Source organism: Trichosurus vulpecula, chromosome 6, assembly GCF_011100635.1.
Source record: "Trichosurus vulpecula isolate mTriVul1 chromosome 6, mTriVul1.pri, whole genome shotgun sequence".
Classification (NCBI taxonomy): Eukaryota; Metazoa; Chordata; class Mammalia; order Diprotodontia; family Phalangeridae; genus Trichosurus; species Trichosurus vulpecula.
In genome coordinates, this window is record NC_050578.1 from 159,090,724 (window position 1) to 159,111,367 (window position 20,644).

A 20,644-nucleotide genomic window follows, 5' to 3' on the forward strand; every position below is an offset into this window, starting at 1 on the left:
GAATGAAATTAATGAACTTAAAATATGTGACCTCTTTCTTTTTTTTTCTACAAGCTTGGAAACATCAATAAATGGTAACATTTTATTACATAAAGATCACAAAAGAGTACTGTATATGAAACTAAACTTGTCACATAGTTGGGTTTTTTCAGTGTATATTAAATTTAACATGATAGTTACAAAGCTGTCTTGCTTTTCAGTATCTCCTTCTGTGTGTTTTTTAATGTTTTATTGATGCTTTTTTTCTTTTTTTGATCTCTGTCACTACCTATCACTTCCTCTTGACTAACGTTCTCCTATAGAAGCCCTCCTTTATAACAAATCCATTAGTCAAGGAAAAAAAATGCACACATTGGCCATGTCTTAAAAGGTGTGCATCATTCTGTACTAATTAACATCTGTAATCTCTGCAGTGAGGTGGGTGTGATGTTTTCCTCATCAATTTTTTAAGCTATTAGCCATGGCATTGATCAGAGCTCTTGGAGGCTTTCAAAGTTTCCCTTTCATTATTGTAGTCTTTATATATGCTGTTCTCCTATTTCTGTTTGCTTGATTCTGTATCAGTTTATACAAGATTTCCCAGGTTTCTTTGAATTCACTTTAATCCTGTTTCTTCAAATATTTTTATTTAACATTTATTCAATTCCACTTCTACTTTAATAGCCTTGTTCATCTGAGAAATAAGTTCTCATTAGCTTTTCCTAATCCATTAATTAAATATTGCTTATAAAAGCTTGAAAACCAAGACTTTACATGTTTTTTTAAAAATTCATTTTATCAGATTCAAACTTATTTCCATTGATTAAAAATGCAAAATAGCCCAGAGCCAAGTATCCTAGAAAACTATTGTAGAGATTTCAAGTAAAAAGAGTTTCGTAGTGAAGGTAGTTGATGTAATTATGTACGTATTTAGTGATTTTCTTTTCTTGGTTAATTATTATGTCTGCTTTCCTTTCTAGGGTTTGACCACTGCCACCCTGAGGTATATGAGCATTGCAAGCGCCTCCTTTTGCATTTATTGATAGTAATGGGATCCAACAGTAATGTCCGAACTGTTGCTTCGGTTCTCCTCAGGAATAAGGAGTTTAATGAGCCCAGGGTGCTTACCGTCAAACACCCTGCACATTTAGATTATACTTTCACAGGTAACTGAAGTTGTACTTAATTCAAAAGCATGGTGGGCATGGTCTATGGTGATTTCACTTTTTCTTTTCTCCTGATCCTCACCCTCCTTCCCCTCACTTCCTTTTGGAATCTGAAAGTCCAGGAAAACCCCATGAATTTGGAATTTTGGTGTAGAGAAAGCAAAGTTGACACTGAAAAATTGGAGTCTCAAATACTGCCAAAGCAAATTAGTTTTATTTTAATTAAGTACCATTTTTTGCTTGGACCTAGGATTATGTTGGTTTAGAAACTACCTCCAGGTGAGGAACTTCCTCTGTCAACGGAAAAGTGCAGTTTATCAGAAACTCAGAATCTCAGAGAGTGGCCTGGGACACTGAGAGGTTAAGTGACTTGTCCAGTGCTACACTGCCAGATGTGTCACAGCCAGACTTAATACAAATCTGGCTGACACTATCTGTTGTACTATATTCCTCTGATTAAGCACCACAGTACTTAATATTTTATGTTACTGTTATATGTAGTATATGTAAAATAATAAGGAATAAGTGTTAAAAAGCAAAAGGAAGTATCACAATGAAAACATGACACTTTATAATAACATAACTCATCATTACATGGCATCATAAACATAAAAAATCTTACAGCTCCCTTAACCTTTAAATTAAAAGTACACTGAAGGAATATTTCATTTTTGAGCCTTTGATTTAATCTCTGGTTTTTATTCATAAAATTTTATTTCCACTATGTCTAATGAATTCATAATATCTTTAGTATCTTTTCCCATTCATTAAGACTCTCAAAATGATATGAATAAAAATCTTAAAAATGGCCCAGAACTCTCATACAAAATACATTGTGAATGTTCACTGATAGTTACTCTTTTAAAATTATTGAGAAATTTGATATTTTGTTTCTCTTTAAGAAGCCTAAGTAGACTTAAATGAAGGAAATATATTTTAATTTATATTAAAAGTTTTATTGCAAAATATAATAGATACTTTTGCCCTCAGAAATATGGAATAAATCTCAGTGTCCTTAGACGCTAAAAGACTGTTAAGTTACAGGTGTGTTGTTCATTTGGTTTTTGTTGTAGTTGTTGTTATTGTGGTTGTTTCCCAAGAGGGATTAGGGATTACATGCATCTAGCACCAGTATTACAGGTTTGAAGCGTTTTTCAAGAACTTATCAGGTCTGTCCCATGTCTCTGGGCAGGACTACTCTGTGGAAAAAAATATATATAAGATTAAATATTAATTTAATAATGTTACAATTATTTTATTCCAAAAACATGATAGATCCTTTCAGCCTCTATGGCATAGAATAAACCTTAGTGCCTCCAGGTGCCCTAAACCTGTGAGTTACAGACCCATTGCTCATCTGGATTGGTTGGGGGATTTTCTACCCCAGAAGTTCTTATGAAATCATAGCTTAGCAACAAAAAAAATATTTTAATTGTTTCTAATTGCTGTGGATTTGTATTTAAATAAAATAAAAATAGCACAATATATAATTATTGTAATAAAATTATATTATTTTTGTAGTATGTTTAAGAACTATCTGGTAAACTTGCCAGAATTCTGGGGAGTTGGCCATGTCAGCATTGCCCAGCAGGTGGCAGTAACACCCTATTGTTCGGTATTTCATTCCAGGCGGAGATAGTGTTATTAAAAACTTAATTTGATTTAACCCCCAGCATCTGCTAAAACAAATCGATCTTTGAGCATATCCTCCTTATGCAATTAGAAGCAAACAGTTTGAATCTTTAAGCATGACAAGAGTCTTCTCTGTTGTTCCTGATGATGTTTTTCCTTTCAACAGGTGTTAATGATTTTATACCCGATTACCAGCCCTCCCCCATGACAGACTCAGGGCTTAGCTCAAGTTCTACCTCTTCTAGTATCAGCCTAGGAAATAACAGCTCGGCCATTTCACACCTGCACACCACTCTCCTAAATGAGGCAGACATTTCAGTAGAGCAGGATGAAAAAGTGAAAACACTCATGGAATTCATTACCTCAAGGTAACATTTGCCATTCTTACCATCATAGAAATGCACTTGTTAAACAGCTCTAACATTTTGACCTGGAGTTGATAGTTGCTGGTTGATGTTTATTTGAAGTACACAAGTATGTATGTATTACTGTCTTTTCTAAAAGTATATGACGTGGCCTACAGATATATTACAGTAACACTTTATCATATGAGCTGCCCCCCCAAAATTAGAGTAATGAGTAAAATATACACGAATTCCTTTTTCAGTAACCATATCATTACTTAATAAATAAATATTTGCAGTGTCTGCTACATCCAAAGCCAGGTACTGTTAGGGATATGTAAGATTGGTCCTTGACTAGAAGAAATTTACAGTCTAGTCAGGGAAATAAAAATTTCTAATGTTAAGTAACAATATAGGGTATTTGTTTATTTACCATTTTTACCTCACCTAAGGGATTTGAGGTTACTTTTAAAATTCTACACACTCAGAAAAGGAAAGTTAAAAGTAGCAATTTACCTCACATTCTTATAGTGCTTTGCAATTTAAAAGACATTTCTTCATAATCAACCTGTAAGATTTAGTTTAGTAGTGCAATTTTATCATGTCCTTTTGATGGATGAGGAAACTGAGGTACAGACATTAATTCATTTTTCCCTGTCTAACATCAGAATCAAAATTAAATAGGACAGAGAGTACATGTTATTGTATATATAGCATGAATTAGTTATTGCAATTACATACTTAATTTAGATCTGCATTCTTGGTAAATAAGGAAAAAAGGGAAATGGTTGGATTTTATAGTTTTTATCATTTGATTAAAGGAAACAATTTGATTTTAGTAGACAAATTTTTTTTCTTATCTTTGAATACAAGCTAAATGATAGTTCAATACAACAAAATAAGAGATGGGACAAGATAATAAATTAAGCCCATATTGCACGTATCGATACAAAGTACATAGTTAGATTCAGGGTACTTTAGGAGAGACGGCTGTAAGAGTTTGTGTTATCAGAAAAGGCTTCATGCAGCTGATGGTGTCTGAGCTGTATCTTAAAGGAAGAGGACTCTGTGAGGTGAATGTAAGGAAGGACCGTGTCCCAGCATATAGGACATCCGATACAGAGATGCTGGATGGAATATCATGTGGAAGGAACAGAGAGAAGGTCAATGGCAATTGAGTTTATTTGTGAAATGGACCCTTCTCCCAGTTTTCATAGACAGCTAGGGTACTACTCTCTCCCCACCTCTAACTTCCACAGTTGTACTAAAATCACATTGGAGTCAATGAAATTACCTTTCTCTGGTTAAATGTACTTACATAATGAATGAAGAAAATAGTTAAGGATGCTACAATAATCACTACCTTAGGAACACAGGAATTTATTTTTATGTTTTATTGACAGAAAAAGAGGGCCTCTTTGGAACCATGAGGATGTTTCTGCCAAGAACCCCAGTATTAAGAGTGCTGAGCAGTTGACTGTTTTTCTAAAACATGTGGTGTCTGTGTTTAAACAATCAAGCTCAGGTATCTTTCAGTAAATATCTTACAAAATTCCTGCTTTTTAAGTTATGAACTTGTTTTGAAAATTAGAATTACTGGTGACCTACTTTACTATAAAAAAAGAAAAACCCATACCCACCCACTTACATTTTAGCATTTTATCTTTTAACATTACTGTCATCTCCCAATTATGCCCAGTCACCCATAAATCCTTTCTTTTAAAAAATACAGTAAAGTAACAGATGAACACATTTCACATATCTGAAAATGTATGCCTTATTCCATACTTGTGGTTCACCACCTTTCTTCCAAAAGGTAAAGGGCATGATTTACCAACAGTATTGGTATTGATGACAGTCATAATAGGTCTCTGCACTGCATTGAACAGAATTCTCAGATCTTTTAATGTTTTTCTTTGCAATGTTGTTGTCATTGTATAAATTCTTCTGTTAGTTCTACCTACCTTGTTTTATATCAGTTTACATGTCTCCCCATATTTCTCTGAATTCTTCCCATTATTTTTTAATGGTCCAATGCGTTTCTCAATATTCCATTAGATTAATGTACTGTCATTCTCTAATCAATGGGCAGCTACATTCCTTCTAGTTCTTAATAAATCAAAAAAGTGCTGTTACAAATATTTTTGCATATATGAGACTATACCCTCTGCTTTTGACCGGCTTGGGGTATATGCCTATTAGTGGTAGTACTGTATCAAAGGATAACCCACTTTTTGATTATTTGAAATTAAGACATAACTGAGGTCTGTATCAAAAAGTTTTCTTTTTAAAAAAAATTTACACCTAGTAGCAGTAATAGACTTCAGTGTACAATATTTATTGTCTTAAAAATAAATGGAATATTAAGGCACCCTTTCAAAACAAGGGAAATACATATTTAAAATTCAAGACTTGTGTTCTTTGATTTGTGCATGATCATAACATAAAATTTGTCAAAGTGCCATACCAATATCCATAGGTAATTTTCATTACTGAGTATCATGAAAGAATTGTATTAGAGGCACACAGGTGAGTGTGACACAATAAACTTAATCAAGGTTCATAATTTCTTAGTGTTTTAGTTTTATCCCAAAATACTTTTTTAAAAATCATGGTTTAAATTGTTTCAGTACCTGAAGGTTTATTGCTCTGGAAATCAAGATAATTGGAAGAATCTAATGATAGAAAAATAAGAGGATAAATACTTTGTGATTCTAAACTGACAGTTTTGAAAAAAATATTTCATTTATTTTCACAGCAAGATTTCAGTTGGAGCATCATCTTAGTGAAGTTGCTTTGCAAACAGCACTTTCTTGTTCTTCTCGACACTATGCTGGGAGATCTTTTCAGATTTTTAGAGCCCTGAAGCAGCCACTTTCTGCAAATACACTTTCAGATGTTCTTTCTAGACTTGTAGAAACTGTAGGTGATGCAGGAGAAGATGCCCAGGTAACTGTATTTCAGTTTAATCAATATTATAAAGTAGCTATGGGAAATTAACATACTGTAATTGTGGAACAGGGATATCAATCGCAGAAAAAACACATAGTACTTTTAAAATTCTAGATCCAGTATATTAGCATAACAGCAAGATATCAAGAATGTTACACTGTTAAGAGGTGAAGTGATTATATATGTGTAAATTCTCATCCTCTCTCCTCTATTTAGGTCAGGAAAGCTTTCTAAAGAAGATTTTATTTATTTTATTTGATTAATATCCTGAAAAAAAATTACAGGGTAAAGTGGTTAAGGGGAGGTAGGAATTTTTCTTTAAATTCATAGAGTAGATTTCATATTCTGATAACAGGAAAAATCTGAGTTGAGGAAGCAATTGCATAACGGAAATCAGTATGCATAAAATTAAAATGATACTTTTATTACCTTGCTTTTAAGCAATTTATGCCATCAGCTTGATAGATTTTTATATCCATAAAGATCATGCTGTTCAAGAAAATCTAAATCATTTTTGATACTAAGTTTTACCTACTTTATAAAGTTTCTACTTTTCTGGCTTAATATTTCATTATGAGTACCTCTTTCGTAGCATAACATATTCAAAAACTTGTATCTTCTTCTAGGGTTTTGTGATAGAACTCCTTCTCACTTTGGAGTCTTCAATTGATACGTTGGCAGAAACCATGAAGCATTATGATCTTCTTTCTGCCCTTTCTCAGTAAGAATTTGTCATCATTAACACATTGCTCAGTTTTATTATATAAGAAATATTACATAAAATAATTATATTTTTGTTTAATACTTGATACAAGTGATATTTTAAAAATTCTCATAATCTAATCTAATGCATATAGATATATGCTTGTATATGTGTCTGCAACAGATAAAAGGATGTTTTTATGACTCATTTAATAGTAGAATTAATCACATGAAAAAAATTAGGAAATCAAAGGACAGTTTTCAATTACTGATTTTTTTTTACATTTTTGTCTTTATAGTAAAATTGTTAATTTCTATGTTTGAATAGAATAATTCTATGTAAACCTTTAATATAGTACTTCTGAAATGTGATATTATAGATGAATATTTTTGTCTGGAAATAGAGCTTTGTAAATAAAGATTTTTATAGTATATAGTAATAGCAGTAGTCTCCTACACTAACTGAAAGACAAATTTGGATTAAGAAAAAAATTTCCTAATCCCTTCCTCAATGCCCTGCAAAAAAGCCTGAAAACTTTGTAATTAAAAAGAATTCTCTTAGGTTCCTTACTCCTAATACAGGACAGAAGTAAGTCCCCAAAGGAGGAAAAGCATGGAATAATAAGGTAGAAGATAGGTTTCATATAGAGAAGTAGTGGGAGTGAGGTGAAGCTGGAAAGGCAGTTTGAAGGACCATGAATGCCAAGCTTCTCTTTTTCTGACTTCAGGGAATTGCACCTGTCATTCTCTCCCAGCTTGGAAAGTCCCTAATCTTTCTTCCAGTTAGAAATGAGATTAACTAATTTTATATCCTGGTTAAGTTTTTCTTTTAATTATTTGGTTTCATGTGATTAATTGGTTTTAATGCATAAAAATCTGTCTCCTGTATTCTGGGTCCTTTGTCAAGCTAAGGTAGCCTGGTCCTGATTTGTTATGCATTTGGCATGCATTGATTAATAAGTCAGTATGCTCAGAAGTTTGAACCTTTGTTTCCTCAAGTCATTTCATCTTTCACCTGCTAGAGTTTGGGCTTAATTTAATAGGCAGGGGAGAGCTTTTTTATTTTTTTGTTTTTTAGGATTAATGAGATTAATTTGGCCAATGGGTGGGATGGATTTGAAGTAGGGAGAAACTGGAGTAGGGAGGCCAGTTAGGAGGCTATTGTAATAATTTTGGCAAAAAGTAATTCAATCCTGAAGTAAGGCTGTAGCAGAACTTAACAGAGGGATAGATTGAGACCCATTAGGAATTAGAATTAGTAGGAATTTGATTTACATTTGAGGAATGGACGGGGGGAGTCAAAATTTTGGGGATTTTGGGTGTTAATATTTAGAGAATGTTGGCGTCATCAATAAAAACAAGAAAGTCTGGGGGAAAAGAAGAATTTAGAGAAAATATTAATTGAGTTTGTAGAATAAGCTACAGGTAGGTCACTTAGTGCTACCTAGTCATAGTAGACCTAATAAGAATCAGGCTGAGGACAAAGTTGGTCATACATACAAAGTGACATTCTAGTTTTTAAATTGTGTGATTAAGTGTAATCCTGTTGCAGAAAAAAATAAAAAGAAATTTCTCCTTGAGCCAAACATAAGCTCAGCCAAGGAAAGTCATGCCAGAAGGGAAGAGAAAAGGCACCTTCCTCTCCATTTTAAAGAATCTGTTCTTGATTCCTTAGTTTGGGTAACTTTTTGTTAGGATATTATCTCAATGCAGATTTATAAAAAATACATAATTTGTTTATTTTTAGTTTTCAAAATTCACTTTCATGAGATTTTGAGTTTTAAATTTTCTCTTCCTCCTTCTCCTCTCCTCTCCCCTCCCCAAGATGGCATGCAGTCTGATACTTGTACATTCATGCTAAATATATTTTCACATTAGTCATAATGTAAAGAAGAATTAGAACTAATGGGAGGAACCATGAGAAAGAAGATACAAAGCAACAAAAGAAAAGGAGAGTAAATAGTCTGCTTCCATCTGCATTCAGACTCCAAAGCTCTTTCTCTGGATGTGGATAGCATTTTCCATCGTGAGTCTTTTGGAGTTGTCTTAGGTCCTTGCTCATGCAGACTCTTTGCCACTATTGCTAGTGACAACCCTGCCAGCATTCACATAGTGTTTTAAGATTTACAATTATTATATTGCATACATCTTATGTGATCTTCATGACAGGCCTGTTAGGTAGGCATTGGCATTGTCCTCATTTTATTGATGAGGAAACTGAGGCTGAGAGAGGTTGACTTGCTCGGGCCTAGGACCACACAGCTAGTCATGTCCAAGGCAGGATTCAGACTCTCGTTTTCCTAACTCCACATCCAGTTTTGCCACCTAGCTGCCTTAATTTGTAACTCAGAGAGTTGTTCAGAGCACCACGGGTTTAAGTGACCTATTCATGGCCATTCAGCCAGAGTGTGTGAAAGGCAGGACTCCCCCCCCAGCTCATCTTAACTCCGCCGCCAGCCTTCTGTCCCTTCTGCCCAGTTTTCATGCTTTGGGGAAATGTATTCTTTTATTTAATATCCCTGAGCAAACATTTATCTTTGTAGACACATACAGTTTTTTGTGATGTAGATTTTGAGACTGTAAGCAAAATTATGATTTACATGCATAACTGATGCCCTTTTTTGTTTGTTTTTTAGAACCTCATACCATGATCCTGTCATGGGAAACAAGTTTGCAGCTAACAGGAAAAGCACTGGACAGCTCCATCTGAGCACAAGCCCCATCCGCAGCGGCAGTTATCTGGACTGTTACAGCAATGCAAGAAGTAACTCTTTGAGACTAAGTTTAATTGGTGACCGAAGAGGCGACAGGCGAAGGAGCAACACACTGGATATAATGGATGGACGGATAAATCATGGTGGCAGTTTAGCAAGGACTAGAAGCCTTTCCTCTCTGAGAGAGGGAGGAATTAATGATGTGCAGTCCACTACTGACCCCACTAACTTGATGGCCACCATATTTTGGATAGCAGCATCCTTGCTGGAATCAGATTATGAATATGAATACCTTCTGGCTCTCAGGCTACTCAATAAACTGCTTATCCACTTGCCTTTGGATAAATCTGAGAGCAGAGAGAAGATTGAAAATGTACAAAGTCAATTAAAATGGAATAATTTTCCAGGTCTTCAGCAGCTTTTCCTTAAGGGCTTTACCTCAGTATCTACACAGGAAATGACAGTCCACCTCCTCAGTAAACTCATTACTGTCTCCAAATACACTTTGGTGGATCCTTCCCAATTATCAGGTAGTGTTAGGAATATTGCACCAGTACCTTTATTTTGAATCAGTGGGTATATTTCATTTTTACTGTTGAAATTCATAGTGTTTCTTCTTTCTGATTTTTTGTTAACAGTTAAATATGCTATATTGAATTAGGGTAACTCACTGCAACAAGTTGAATGAGAGATCTCTGTATGCATTTGAGACTTTTAAAAATGAGGAGACTTGGCCATTTTCTCCTACATATTCTAATTCCTACCATTAGTAGCAAAGGACTGTCCAGATGGGTGACTGTGTGGTAAAACAGTGAACAGAGAAAGAAGAAAATCTATGCACAAGGCTTAGGGTCAAGTGAGTTTTTTTTAAAAGAGATACTCTTTTTAAACAAATGGAGAAGGAAGGGAGTTACTATCATCCTCCTAATTTGCATCTAGATTGGGTGCTGGTTTGGCAGTTCCCTCAATATGGCTTTCCAGCTCCCCCACACACATCTTTTTTTAACAAAGAAGGTTCACAAGTTCAAAGTGGTGATTGGTGGGAAGCAGGGTCTTCAGCTTTCAGACTTATACTTTCAGACCTTTGGTTGAGGGGATAAAAATATAGAATTAAAATGTTTCCCAATTTATTTTAAAATGTCAAAAAAAAATATGTAGAAGGTCTTATCTAAGACCTTGGGGCGCTCTGGGACCAAATGAGCTCAGATGGAGACATATGAATTAATAATTGGGGAAACAAAACTCATAGTTCCAGAGATTTAAAAGAAAAAGCAGAGAACAATTAAAACTGCATAAGCATGCAGGATAATAGTCAACTAATATGTGTATGAGTCTTCCCAGGACCTAGGCTGTTTTTTTAGTTAAGAACTAACATCCTGTATAGATGCTTATAGCTTTTTTCCTTGAGAGATTTCATTCAACTGTTAACTCATGTTCTGCAGAAGCAGTTAACATTGATTTACATTCCCCAGATGAATTTTGCAGATACAGAATTAGAAGAAACAAACATATACATCATAGCAAATTTCATAGGAACTACCAAACTCTATGGAATGAATCATGGTAGTAATAGCTTAAGGGGCCCTACAACATATATGAAATTTAGACTTTAACTTCTGAAGTTGACAGATAAGAATGGAAAATGGGCAGGAAGAGAAGAGTATCATTAACCAGATTTTGAGTTTTTATTCTCCAAAAATGGACAGTAACCTTTGATGTGTTGATTTTTTTTTAATGTCTGTAGGTTTCCCCTTAAACATCCTGTGCTTATTGCCTCATTTAATTCAGCATTTTGATAACCCAACACAGTTCTGCAAAGAAACAGCTGGTCGAATAGCAAAGGTATGTAAATATTATAAAAAATGAAAGCTTTCACTATAAGGTCTTCAGGTCTTCCTTTTAAATCACTTTTAGAGCTTTTTCAGTATCACAATGCTCTTTACAAAGCATTATATGTATTATGCAAATTTTGTTATCTGAAATTTTTCTCCCGTAGTATTAACATCAAAACATTTCAAAACTGATAAAGTCAACGTAAATATTGAAAAATGGTGGTAATAAAACTGCAGCTTTGACTTCTGTGTTGGCTTCAACAGATAGAAAGTTGTGAATATTTCCTTAATCTCTCTTTCCCTTGTCAGTCTGAGCACAAGGTCCCTAAATTAAAAATAAGTATGCGATCATATACATCTATCTGTCACACGTTGTAATCCTGTAGGATTCATGAGAAAGGGGTACTTCTCATATTTCTAATTAGGCCCCCTTGACCTCGGCTTGAGTGTATCACTTTGACTTTACTACTTTGAGGCTGGAAAGGAAAAACGATAGAAAGTTGAATAATTTTATCAAACGATTTAAAATGCAATGGGTAATTTACTAGTCCAAAATTTGAAAGGATAAGAAGAATAGGATTACAGATTTAGAATTGGAAAGGCCATTCTAAGCCATCTAGTCCAACCCCCTTACTTTACAGATGAGGAACATGAGCCCCAGAAAGCTTTAAGTGTCTCACCAAAGTCTGCATAGCCAGTAAGTGGCAGGCAAAGAGGAACTGAGGTTTACAAGTTAAGTCCACAGTAAGTTTTTGAAAATAAATTAGACTAGTTGAGGAAAGTAGTAGTGATCAACAGTCCAAACTTCAAAATTTAAAAACAAACAAAACCAGCAAAGATAAGCTTCAAAAAACAATGAGTAATTTTTAAAAATATCAACTCTAAGTGACAAGTATTAGGTTACAAACTACAAGTGTATGTGTCTTTAGGAATCCAAAAGAGATATCCATAATTGCATAAATTACAACATCAGCTAAAGATTTTCTGATAAATACAAACAAACTGATACTCATCCCAAAGCAGAGGAAGAAATTAAATAAACTGAGAAAAGGGACTGTGGTATGCCAAGGAAAGATTCCATTCAACTTGTAAATATTTTCTAGAAATTGAAAATATAAAATATTTTTTAAAAAAAAGTAGAATTAATCCTGTATGCAAGGAATCTGGTATGCTGAATTTACACTAGCACCAAAAAAAGTAAATCATAACACACAAACACAATAATATTGCGAGAGAAATTGAAGGCTTAAAAACGATGATAACTTAATCATTGAATAATAGGGCATTGCACAGGAAATAGAAAAGCAGTATGCTGGTCATAATCAGGGAAATAATTAAAGAAAATTTTCCTGAAGTAAAAGTCAGTCTCAGCATGCATACTGTTTCTCTGTTATTTGTGATAAAGAATGTTTATTTCCTTCCTGTTGAGTAGTGAGTAACAGGTTCCTCTCTAGATGTCTTTAGTCGGCAGGAAGTAGATGAGCTTTGGAAAGTTTAGATTGAATCTTTAATTACTATCTCCTCTATAACTCTTGAGTGGTCTTCGTGCTATTTTATGAACACTTGTTATGCAAATATCTTCATTTTCAATCTCACCCAAGTCATCATCTTCTAAGCAGTCTCTATGCACTTGAGGGTCTCAGCATGGGGCCAACTGATTAGGAATAGCCTTCATGTACAGGCAAAAAGCTAATAGTATTATCAAGAAATTCATATTGTCAAGCAAGATGGTTTATTAATCACATTTTGTACCAATAACTCTTAAATCAATTTCAAAATGATGTTTTTTAAAATGTCACAATTTTTGTTCAGATAAATTTTTTTCTTTTTTCATCAAAGAACCTTCTTATAGATATACACATAGAAATGCATGATATTGATATTTGGATGCATGCATTTTCTATACCTTTTACACACATGTACATGTAATGCGTACATATGGATATACTCCTATGTCCGAGAGAGAGGGAGGGAGGGAGGGGGAAAGAGGGAGAGGGAGAGAGAAAGAGAGAGAGAGAGAGAGAGAGAGAGAGAGAGAGAGAGCGAGCAATAATGTACTATAGTATTCTGGATGTGGAGTCAAGAAGACCTAGGTTTAAATTCTGCCTCATACACATACAAGTTGTGTAATCCTGGCAAGTCACAACTGTTTTCAGCCTCATCCAAAAGACCAGTATAATCCTATCATATTTCCTTAACCAGATGGTTGGTAGGATCAAATGAGATATGTAATACAGAGCATTCTTTTATTGACATTTTAAATGTCAGCTATTATTTTAACACTGTCATCCTTAAGAGAGAGCCTAATTTTATTCTTTTGGCAAGTTTTTCATATTCTGAAGTATTTAAATACACAGTTGTGACATTTTAAAAGCATTTGGTAGGGTTTCTTTTCATATATTACAGATGTTCTTCTATCTCTTACATAAATAACCAGATAGCTCAAATATCAGGTTTTTTTAAAAAACATTTTGAATGCTGTTTTTATGAAAAATAGGTATTTAAGAAATATATGAAAAAAGGTGTCATTTAAAAAAAACAACCTTCTAGGCTATTTCATAAGGTTAATATAGTCCCTCTCTTATACAGACCACATCTAGAGTCTATTCGTTGGTAATGCCTACTGATGATATTGACCCAAAGGCATATTATAGGATCTTTAAACGCTTTCTTAATCTTTAAATAAAATTAATCACTTGACTCTTTTTGGAGAGGAGGAAGGAAGCTGAGGCTGGGTTACTCTATCTTGTCCAGGAGGAGTCTAGAAAAGGCCCTATCCCAGGGCTCATTGGCACAGAATCTTCATCCCGCTCCATTTCTGATTTGGGCCATTTTGCCCCTGGAGACTAGAGCCTCACCTTCCCATTCTGTACTCCCTGCTCCTAACTCCCATATTGATACAGAATGAAAATGTTCAGTTGGCTTTAGCCCTCCTGCAACTCAGAACTCTGAAGCACAAGTGATCCATCAAGCTCAGCCAACCCTAGTAGCAGGTTTTATAGGCATGTACCACCATCCATGATCATGGGCCAATCAGTTCACCTTTGAGAACCTCATTTTCCTCATCCGTAAAAAGAGGATAATAACACTTTCACCACCTACTTTATAAAGTTGTTTAGGGAAGAAATGCTTTGCAAATCCTAAAATTTGACCTTTTCTATTATTCTGCAAGGATCTCTGTAATGTCATTTGTGTGGGTATTTCCTCCATTGTAGGTTACAGCCCCTCCATGCCTTCATAGATGAAAAACCCTCTGAGAGCTCCTCTGGCTGAAAAATTCATCAACTTGAAGTCAACCTGGCAATGTGCTTTTAGGATTGTCCATGGATAACACACATAGAGCCAGTTACTAGCCCAATACTTAGAGCCTTTTTCAACATAGTAAGACCTGGCAGAACTTTAGTTCTATTGTTATAGCATTCCAGAACTCAGGGGCTTGATACTCATCAGAATAGGGTTTGAATGGAGGAAAAAACTGATATAAACAGCAATTTATTGTAGCAAATTGATTCCTACAGTATTCTAATGTTCTGACATACCGCCATAACATCTTTAAAGCTATATCTAGTAACAAGTGGGTTTCAGCAGTACCAAATTTCCTTCATTGTCTTGTCAGTAGAGTACCCTGGAAACTGGCTGTGTGATCATAGGTGATTTTCAGGCAGGTTGGGGCCCTGGGATGATCTGTTTGCAATTCAGAGCTCAGAACCAAATGGTGATTTCTTTAGACTTCCTCAGATATGTCCAAACCCGTGAAAATGCTCTTAGGATTGGCTTATTTCCTTCAGCATCTAACCGAGTAGTTTTAGTCTAGACCAGATTTTCTGTGACCGTGTTAATGCACTCCTGTGGTTCCTTTAAATTTAAACATGTTAATATAATGATTTGCTGTAATTAGACTTAATGTCTTTTGTTGTTGTTTTTGAATGAAATACATTTATTTTCCAGGTCTGTGCAGAAGAAAAATCACCAACCCTTGTCAATTTGGCTCACATGATGAGTTTATACAGCACACACACTTACTCCAGGGACTGCTCAAATTGGATTAACGTAGTGTGTCGATACCTACATGATTCCTTCTCAGAAATTACGTTTAGTCTTGTAACTTACCTTGCTGAGGTACATTTTCCTTAAAATGTTGATCTGCCCATTTTTTAAATTTGACATAACTCTTTATTTAGATACTTTTTTTTTAGCAGCCTTTATCTCTGATACTCAAAGTCTGTCTGAAGTCAACTAATTTGGGGTGTAACTTAGTTGAATGCAAAAAAAATCGTCTTCTCTTAAAATAAAAAAATGAATGATTTCTTTGCCTTCTAGCCTGAAAATAATGTAAAAGCCTCCTCTACCTTCAAAATGGCAGCAAAGTGTTCTTCAGTTAGAGAATTAGATTAATCATTTCACTGCTTTAATCTGTTCTCTAGGCATGTGTGCTGTCTAAAGGCTCCTATTAAGAAAATTTTTGTAATAAAGCTACTATAAATTCTTCACATTTGAAATCTGATTTTAGTTCAAAATGACAGAAAGTTACCTTTAGATCTATTTATAGTTAATAAATTAATAATATATAACATTGTTAATAAATATTAAAATAAAAATAATTGATTTATCATATAATTAAACCTATTAAATTAATATTAATAAATAATAAAAGGTACCATGTATTTATTATAAGAAATGCCTAGGCTCCTACCTGTAATTCTGTCCAGGGAACCCCTTAACATTACAGTGAACACCACTAAAATCTCCTATCAAACAAAAACTTTATTTTTGCAATTAATTAAGACTATCAGGCCCTTTTTCAACCTGATTGTTAGCCCAGAATTTCAACCTGTGTCAGTGTCCAGACCCAAGGCAACATATAGACAAGTAACGATTTCAACAAAGATGGAAGATATTTGTAGTACTGGTAACTAGAACTGAACTTCTCTGTGCACTAATGTTCTCTGCTAGAAAATGGATCATTTCTGTGACAGTAATAAATGTGGACAGAGCTAGTATGTGATTTGCAGTTCATGTTTAAACAGACACTAAGTAGCCCTGTTCATTTTGGTAAGGTCATATAGTATGCCAAAGTTTATAAACCCAACCAACATCTACTACTTAATAGTAATCCCAACAGAACAAGATAAGACATATGGTTTCACTTAAAAGACATTATCTGAGGGTTGAAGCAAATATATCATTCCCAACTCCCAGGTTCTTCTTGAATTATTCTAGAATCAAATTGACTTCTGCAAATCCTCTATATTGAAGCTCACTTTAAATAAGACCACATATTGTAGGTCAGCTTTACCAGATCCCTCTTTCCACCTCCTGGGACTCCCCAATACAGACCCACATCCATGAAACCACTATCTACTGCCGAACCAAAGTGTTTTTCAGAGGTATAGTGAAGGTATATTCTAAGGCTTGACAACTTTTATATTGTCATGGTTCATAGGTGCCTAATGTTTTCATATGATGACAACATTTATTTTTTGATATCTTCCTTCATATATTACACTTAGTTGTTCCAGTTAAGATGTTGACTTATTTGTTACTTTAGCCAAAGATGAAGATTGTTAAAAATGGATGTTTTAAGAAAGGTTGTGAGAGCAAAAATAAACAAAGCCCAGTTCTCTCCTGTTAGGAATAATATAATACTCTTCTACAATGTGGAAACTTAAAACAGAAACCTTGTTTCCTACCTGATAATTCAGCATAATCCTCTGCCTGCTCTCAAATAAGTGTTTAGCTCTTTTTTTCTTAAATACTGTTATTTTTATCAATTCTAGGCATACACATTGTAAATGGCTTTTTGTTATATAATTTTTATTTGATTTAATTGATTAAATTTGATTATTGATAAATTTTATTTGATTTAAATTTTCACAAGCTATAGGTATGTGTGTTTTCACATATCATAAACAAGTACTTTCAGTAACCTCAGTCAAGTCAAAAAAAACTTGTCTTACAACCTGACTAAAGTACAACTTTGTCACATTATTTTTAGCTTTTAGAAAAAGGGCTGTCCAGTATGCAGCAGTCTTTACTACAGATCATTTATAGCCTTCTGAGTCATATTGACCTCTCAGCAGCCCCAGTGAAACAATTTAATTTGGAGATCATAAAAGTTATTGGGAAATATGTACAGGTGAGTCTTCTAATTTGATACTCAGAAAATGTTTATCTCAAGTCTCAGGTATTGAAACATATTTGACCATGTGGAATTCATGGTGATTTGACTTTGGCTATGCTGAAATTTACCTTTACACTAGTAACAAGCTTATTAAGGAAATTAGTATTCAGCATTATAGAAGATAAGTTTGATTTAACAAAGAAAGCAGACATTACCCAGACAATTGTTTGGCCCTTTAAGGTTTGCAGATCACTTTTACATATGATTATGTGTATGTGGAAATGCTGTTAATCATTGTTTTGACATAAAACTGTTTTTCTTTTAGTCTTAAATTTTATTTTTTCACATAACAAAGATATTTTCCCACTCTCTTAGCCTTGTCATCAATGAAAAAAAGAAAAACAAAATGCTTGTAACAAATACGATGATGATGATGCTACTGCTGATGAGAATAATGATGATGATAGGTGACATAGATATAGTGTTCTAAGCACTTTACATATATCATCTCATTTGACCTGCTCAACAACCATGGAAGGTTGATGCTATTATTATCCCTATCTTACAGATGAGGAAACAGAGGTTAAGGGACTTGCCCATCATCACAAAGCTAATAAGTAAGTGTCTGAGGTTGCATTTGAACTTGGTTTTTCCTGACTCCAGTCCCAGTGATCCATCTATGGAGCCATCCAGCTGCCTCCAATATGCATTTGAATGGAAATGAATACAGTATTTTTAAATATTCTGTAATTAAGCTTGGGCAGTTAAGTTCAAATATGGCCTCAAACACTTGCTAGCTGTGTGAAGCTGGGTAAATCACTTAATCCTGTGTGCCTCAGTTCCATCTGTAAAAATGAGCTGGATTAGGAAATAGCAAACCACTCCAATATCTTTGCAAAGAAAAACCCCAGAAATGGGGTCACAATGAGTTGGACACAATTGAAATGACTGAACCGGGGAGCTAGGTGGCGAAGTGAATAGAGCACCAGCTCTGGAGTCAGGAGGACCTGAGTTCAAATCCAGCCTCAGACACCTGACTAGCCGTGTGACCTTGGACAAGTCACTTAACCCCAATTGCCTTGCCTTCCCACCCCCAAAATGAATGACTAAACAACAAAAACCCTATCAAATAGTCCAAATTCCTGAGCTTTTACTAGAGTTTCCTGTCCTGTAAAATGTAAGGCAGAATACAAAAATGGTAAGGCATAGTTAATTGTTTCTTTTCTTTTTTTTTTTTTTTTAGCCTTAATCCATGCCTGACTCTAGAATTAGGAATTTACTGCATGAGAATTATATTTCTTTATATTAGAATATCTCATTTCTTCTTGAGGTTTTCTTTTTCTTGTTTTAAACAAAGATATTATCATCAAATACTTATTTCAACTCACTCCAAAAGTACACTGGAATTCTAAGTTCCTATTTTTTAATGCATTTCTTTAGATGATGCCAGCCATTTACACAATTGTGCCCTTGGTAATCTCTTTTACATTTGGAATAGAACTCTTAATGTAATTTATTGGATGTATTGTCCCTGGAGAAATTTTGGCTTTTTACAAAAAGCTTGTGCATAAGTGCCTGGAGCCTAATTACTTGTCTGCAAAATGAGGATTCTTTCTCCTTATTCACAAGTTTATTTAATGTTAAATATGATTATTTACAATAACATTCTCATAATGACTCCAGAATTGTCTAGACATTTTCATTATTGACAGTCATGTACTTAAGTGATCGTCCTTGGGCCAGGACATACTTGATTAAATGGATGACTCAGTGCCACTGCAGTTCTTTTTACATGGCATTACCTTTTTTAAGTGTAGAGTTTTTTCTTCATTGACTAATCAGAATCACTAGCCAAAAAAGCACATAGAATCAGTTGTTTAAAGACAGAGTACAGGAGCCCTGGGAGTGACAGCTCCAACCCCAGACTGCCCACCAGTTCTGCTTCCAGTCCGGCCCTTGACCCCAAAGCTGTCATCTGCAAAAGCGAAGCAACTCATGTGAAGCAGAGGCCATTCATCCGACCTGCTGCCAATCAAGTGCTGCCTAGAGGCCAGGTAAACCAGGCCCTCTAAGGAAGAGAGGATGGCACATGCCAGGCAAGTCAAGCTAGCTCTACTCCCTTGCCTTCCATGTTCCCTGAGATCCTGCTGGATGGAGATATGGCCCCAAACCGTGAAGCCATCACCTGGGAAGCATACCCTCTAGCCCCAGCTAGTGAAGATTCAGAAAACAGAGTTTTTTCTAACAACATCCTTAGCACTATCAAATAAGTCTAAAACTAAAAGGCATTGCCATCAGTGTTGCTGCCGAAATCTAGAGAAAACAGAACTTGTCCTTCTGCCTTGTAGCTGAAGCTTTCCATATACCATGTTTTCTTCTCTATTAGAATGAGAGCTCCATGAGAACAGGGACTTTCTTTTTATTTGTATCCCCAGTGCTTAAAACAGGGCTTTGCAAATAGCAAATGCTCAATAAATGCTTTTTCATTCATTCATGATTCCTACAACTGCTAGTGTTTCTTTTCCCTCACTACCTCATATTTAACTACTTTGTACATATTTATATTTATTTGCTTTATATTTATGCTGTATATAATTTTATATGTACTTGTCTCCCTCAATAGAATGTAAATTCCTTTTGAGTAAGGATTGTTTCATTCTTTGTATATATCCCTCATGTGTAGCACAGGTCCTCATAAATAGTTGTCTCTTTTTACTTCTTGAGTGATTGCTTGAAATAAGCATGGGGGAATAACCTGTGCAAAGGTGTGAAGACAAGAGATCTAGAATGTTGTGTTGGGAACAGGAAAAGGCCAGTTTTAGTAGAACATAATGTATGTGATAAGATTGGAAAGTTAAGCTGAAGCCAAATTATAAAATACTTTAAATGTCAGTGACATTTGTATTTGGCAATGAAGGCTATAAGGGAACCTCTAGAGCTTATCGAGATGGGGAATGGCATAGTCAGATGTGTGCTTTAAGAATATCACTGTGGCATGCATGGGCATGCCAAAATATGAACTGGAGAGGTAGGTTAGACTTGAAGCAATGTCCACACTGGAAGTAATGAGGGCCTGTCCTAGGATGATGGCTATATCAGTTGAAACAGAAGCAACAAATGCAGGGGAGGTCTAATTAATAAGATTTAGCAATTAAATCACATCTGACTAAAATGTCTTTAAAATTCAGTTACCTCTGGACCT

At 34.8% G+C, this 20,644-nt stretch overlaps 1 protein-coding gene across 1 annotated transcript in view; it reads left to right on the plus strand.

Moving 5' to 3' along the window:
* The window catches only part of FRYL (FRY like transcription coactivator), a 315,130-nt gene that overhangs the window by 250,299 nt on the left and 44,187 nt on the right, over positions 1 to 20,644 (plus strand). Inside the window, exons 42-50 of the mRNA XM_036763836.1 lie at positions 960 to 1,145; positions 2,944 to 3,145; positions 4,525 to 4,646; positions 5,880 to 6,070; positions 6,700 to 6,794; positions 9,412 to 10,019; positions 11,234 to 11,331; positions 15,270 to 15,440; positions 17,317 to 17,457. Of these exons, the coding sequence (XP_036619731.1) occupies positions 960 to 1,145; positions 2,944 to 3,145; positions 4,525 to 4,646; positions 5,880 to 6,070; positions 6,700 to 6,794; positions 9,412 to 10,019; positions 11,234 to 11,331; positions 15,270 to 15,440; positions 17,317 to 17,457 (1,814 nt within the window). The remainder of the gene's footprint in view (positions 1 to 959; positions 1,146 to 2,943; positions 3,146 to 4,524; positions 4,647 to 5,879; positions 6,071 to 6,699; positions 6,795 to 9,411; positions 10,020 to 11,233; positions 11,332 to 15,269; positions 15,441 to 17,316; positions 17,458 to 20,644) is intronic.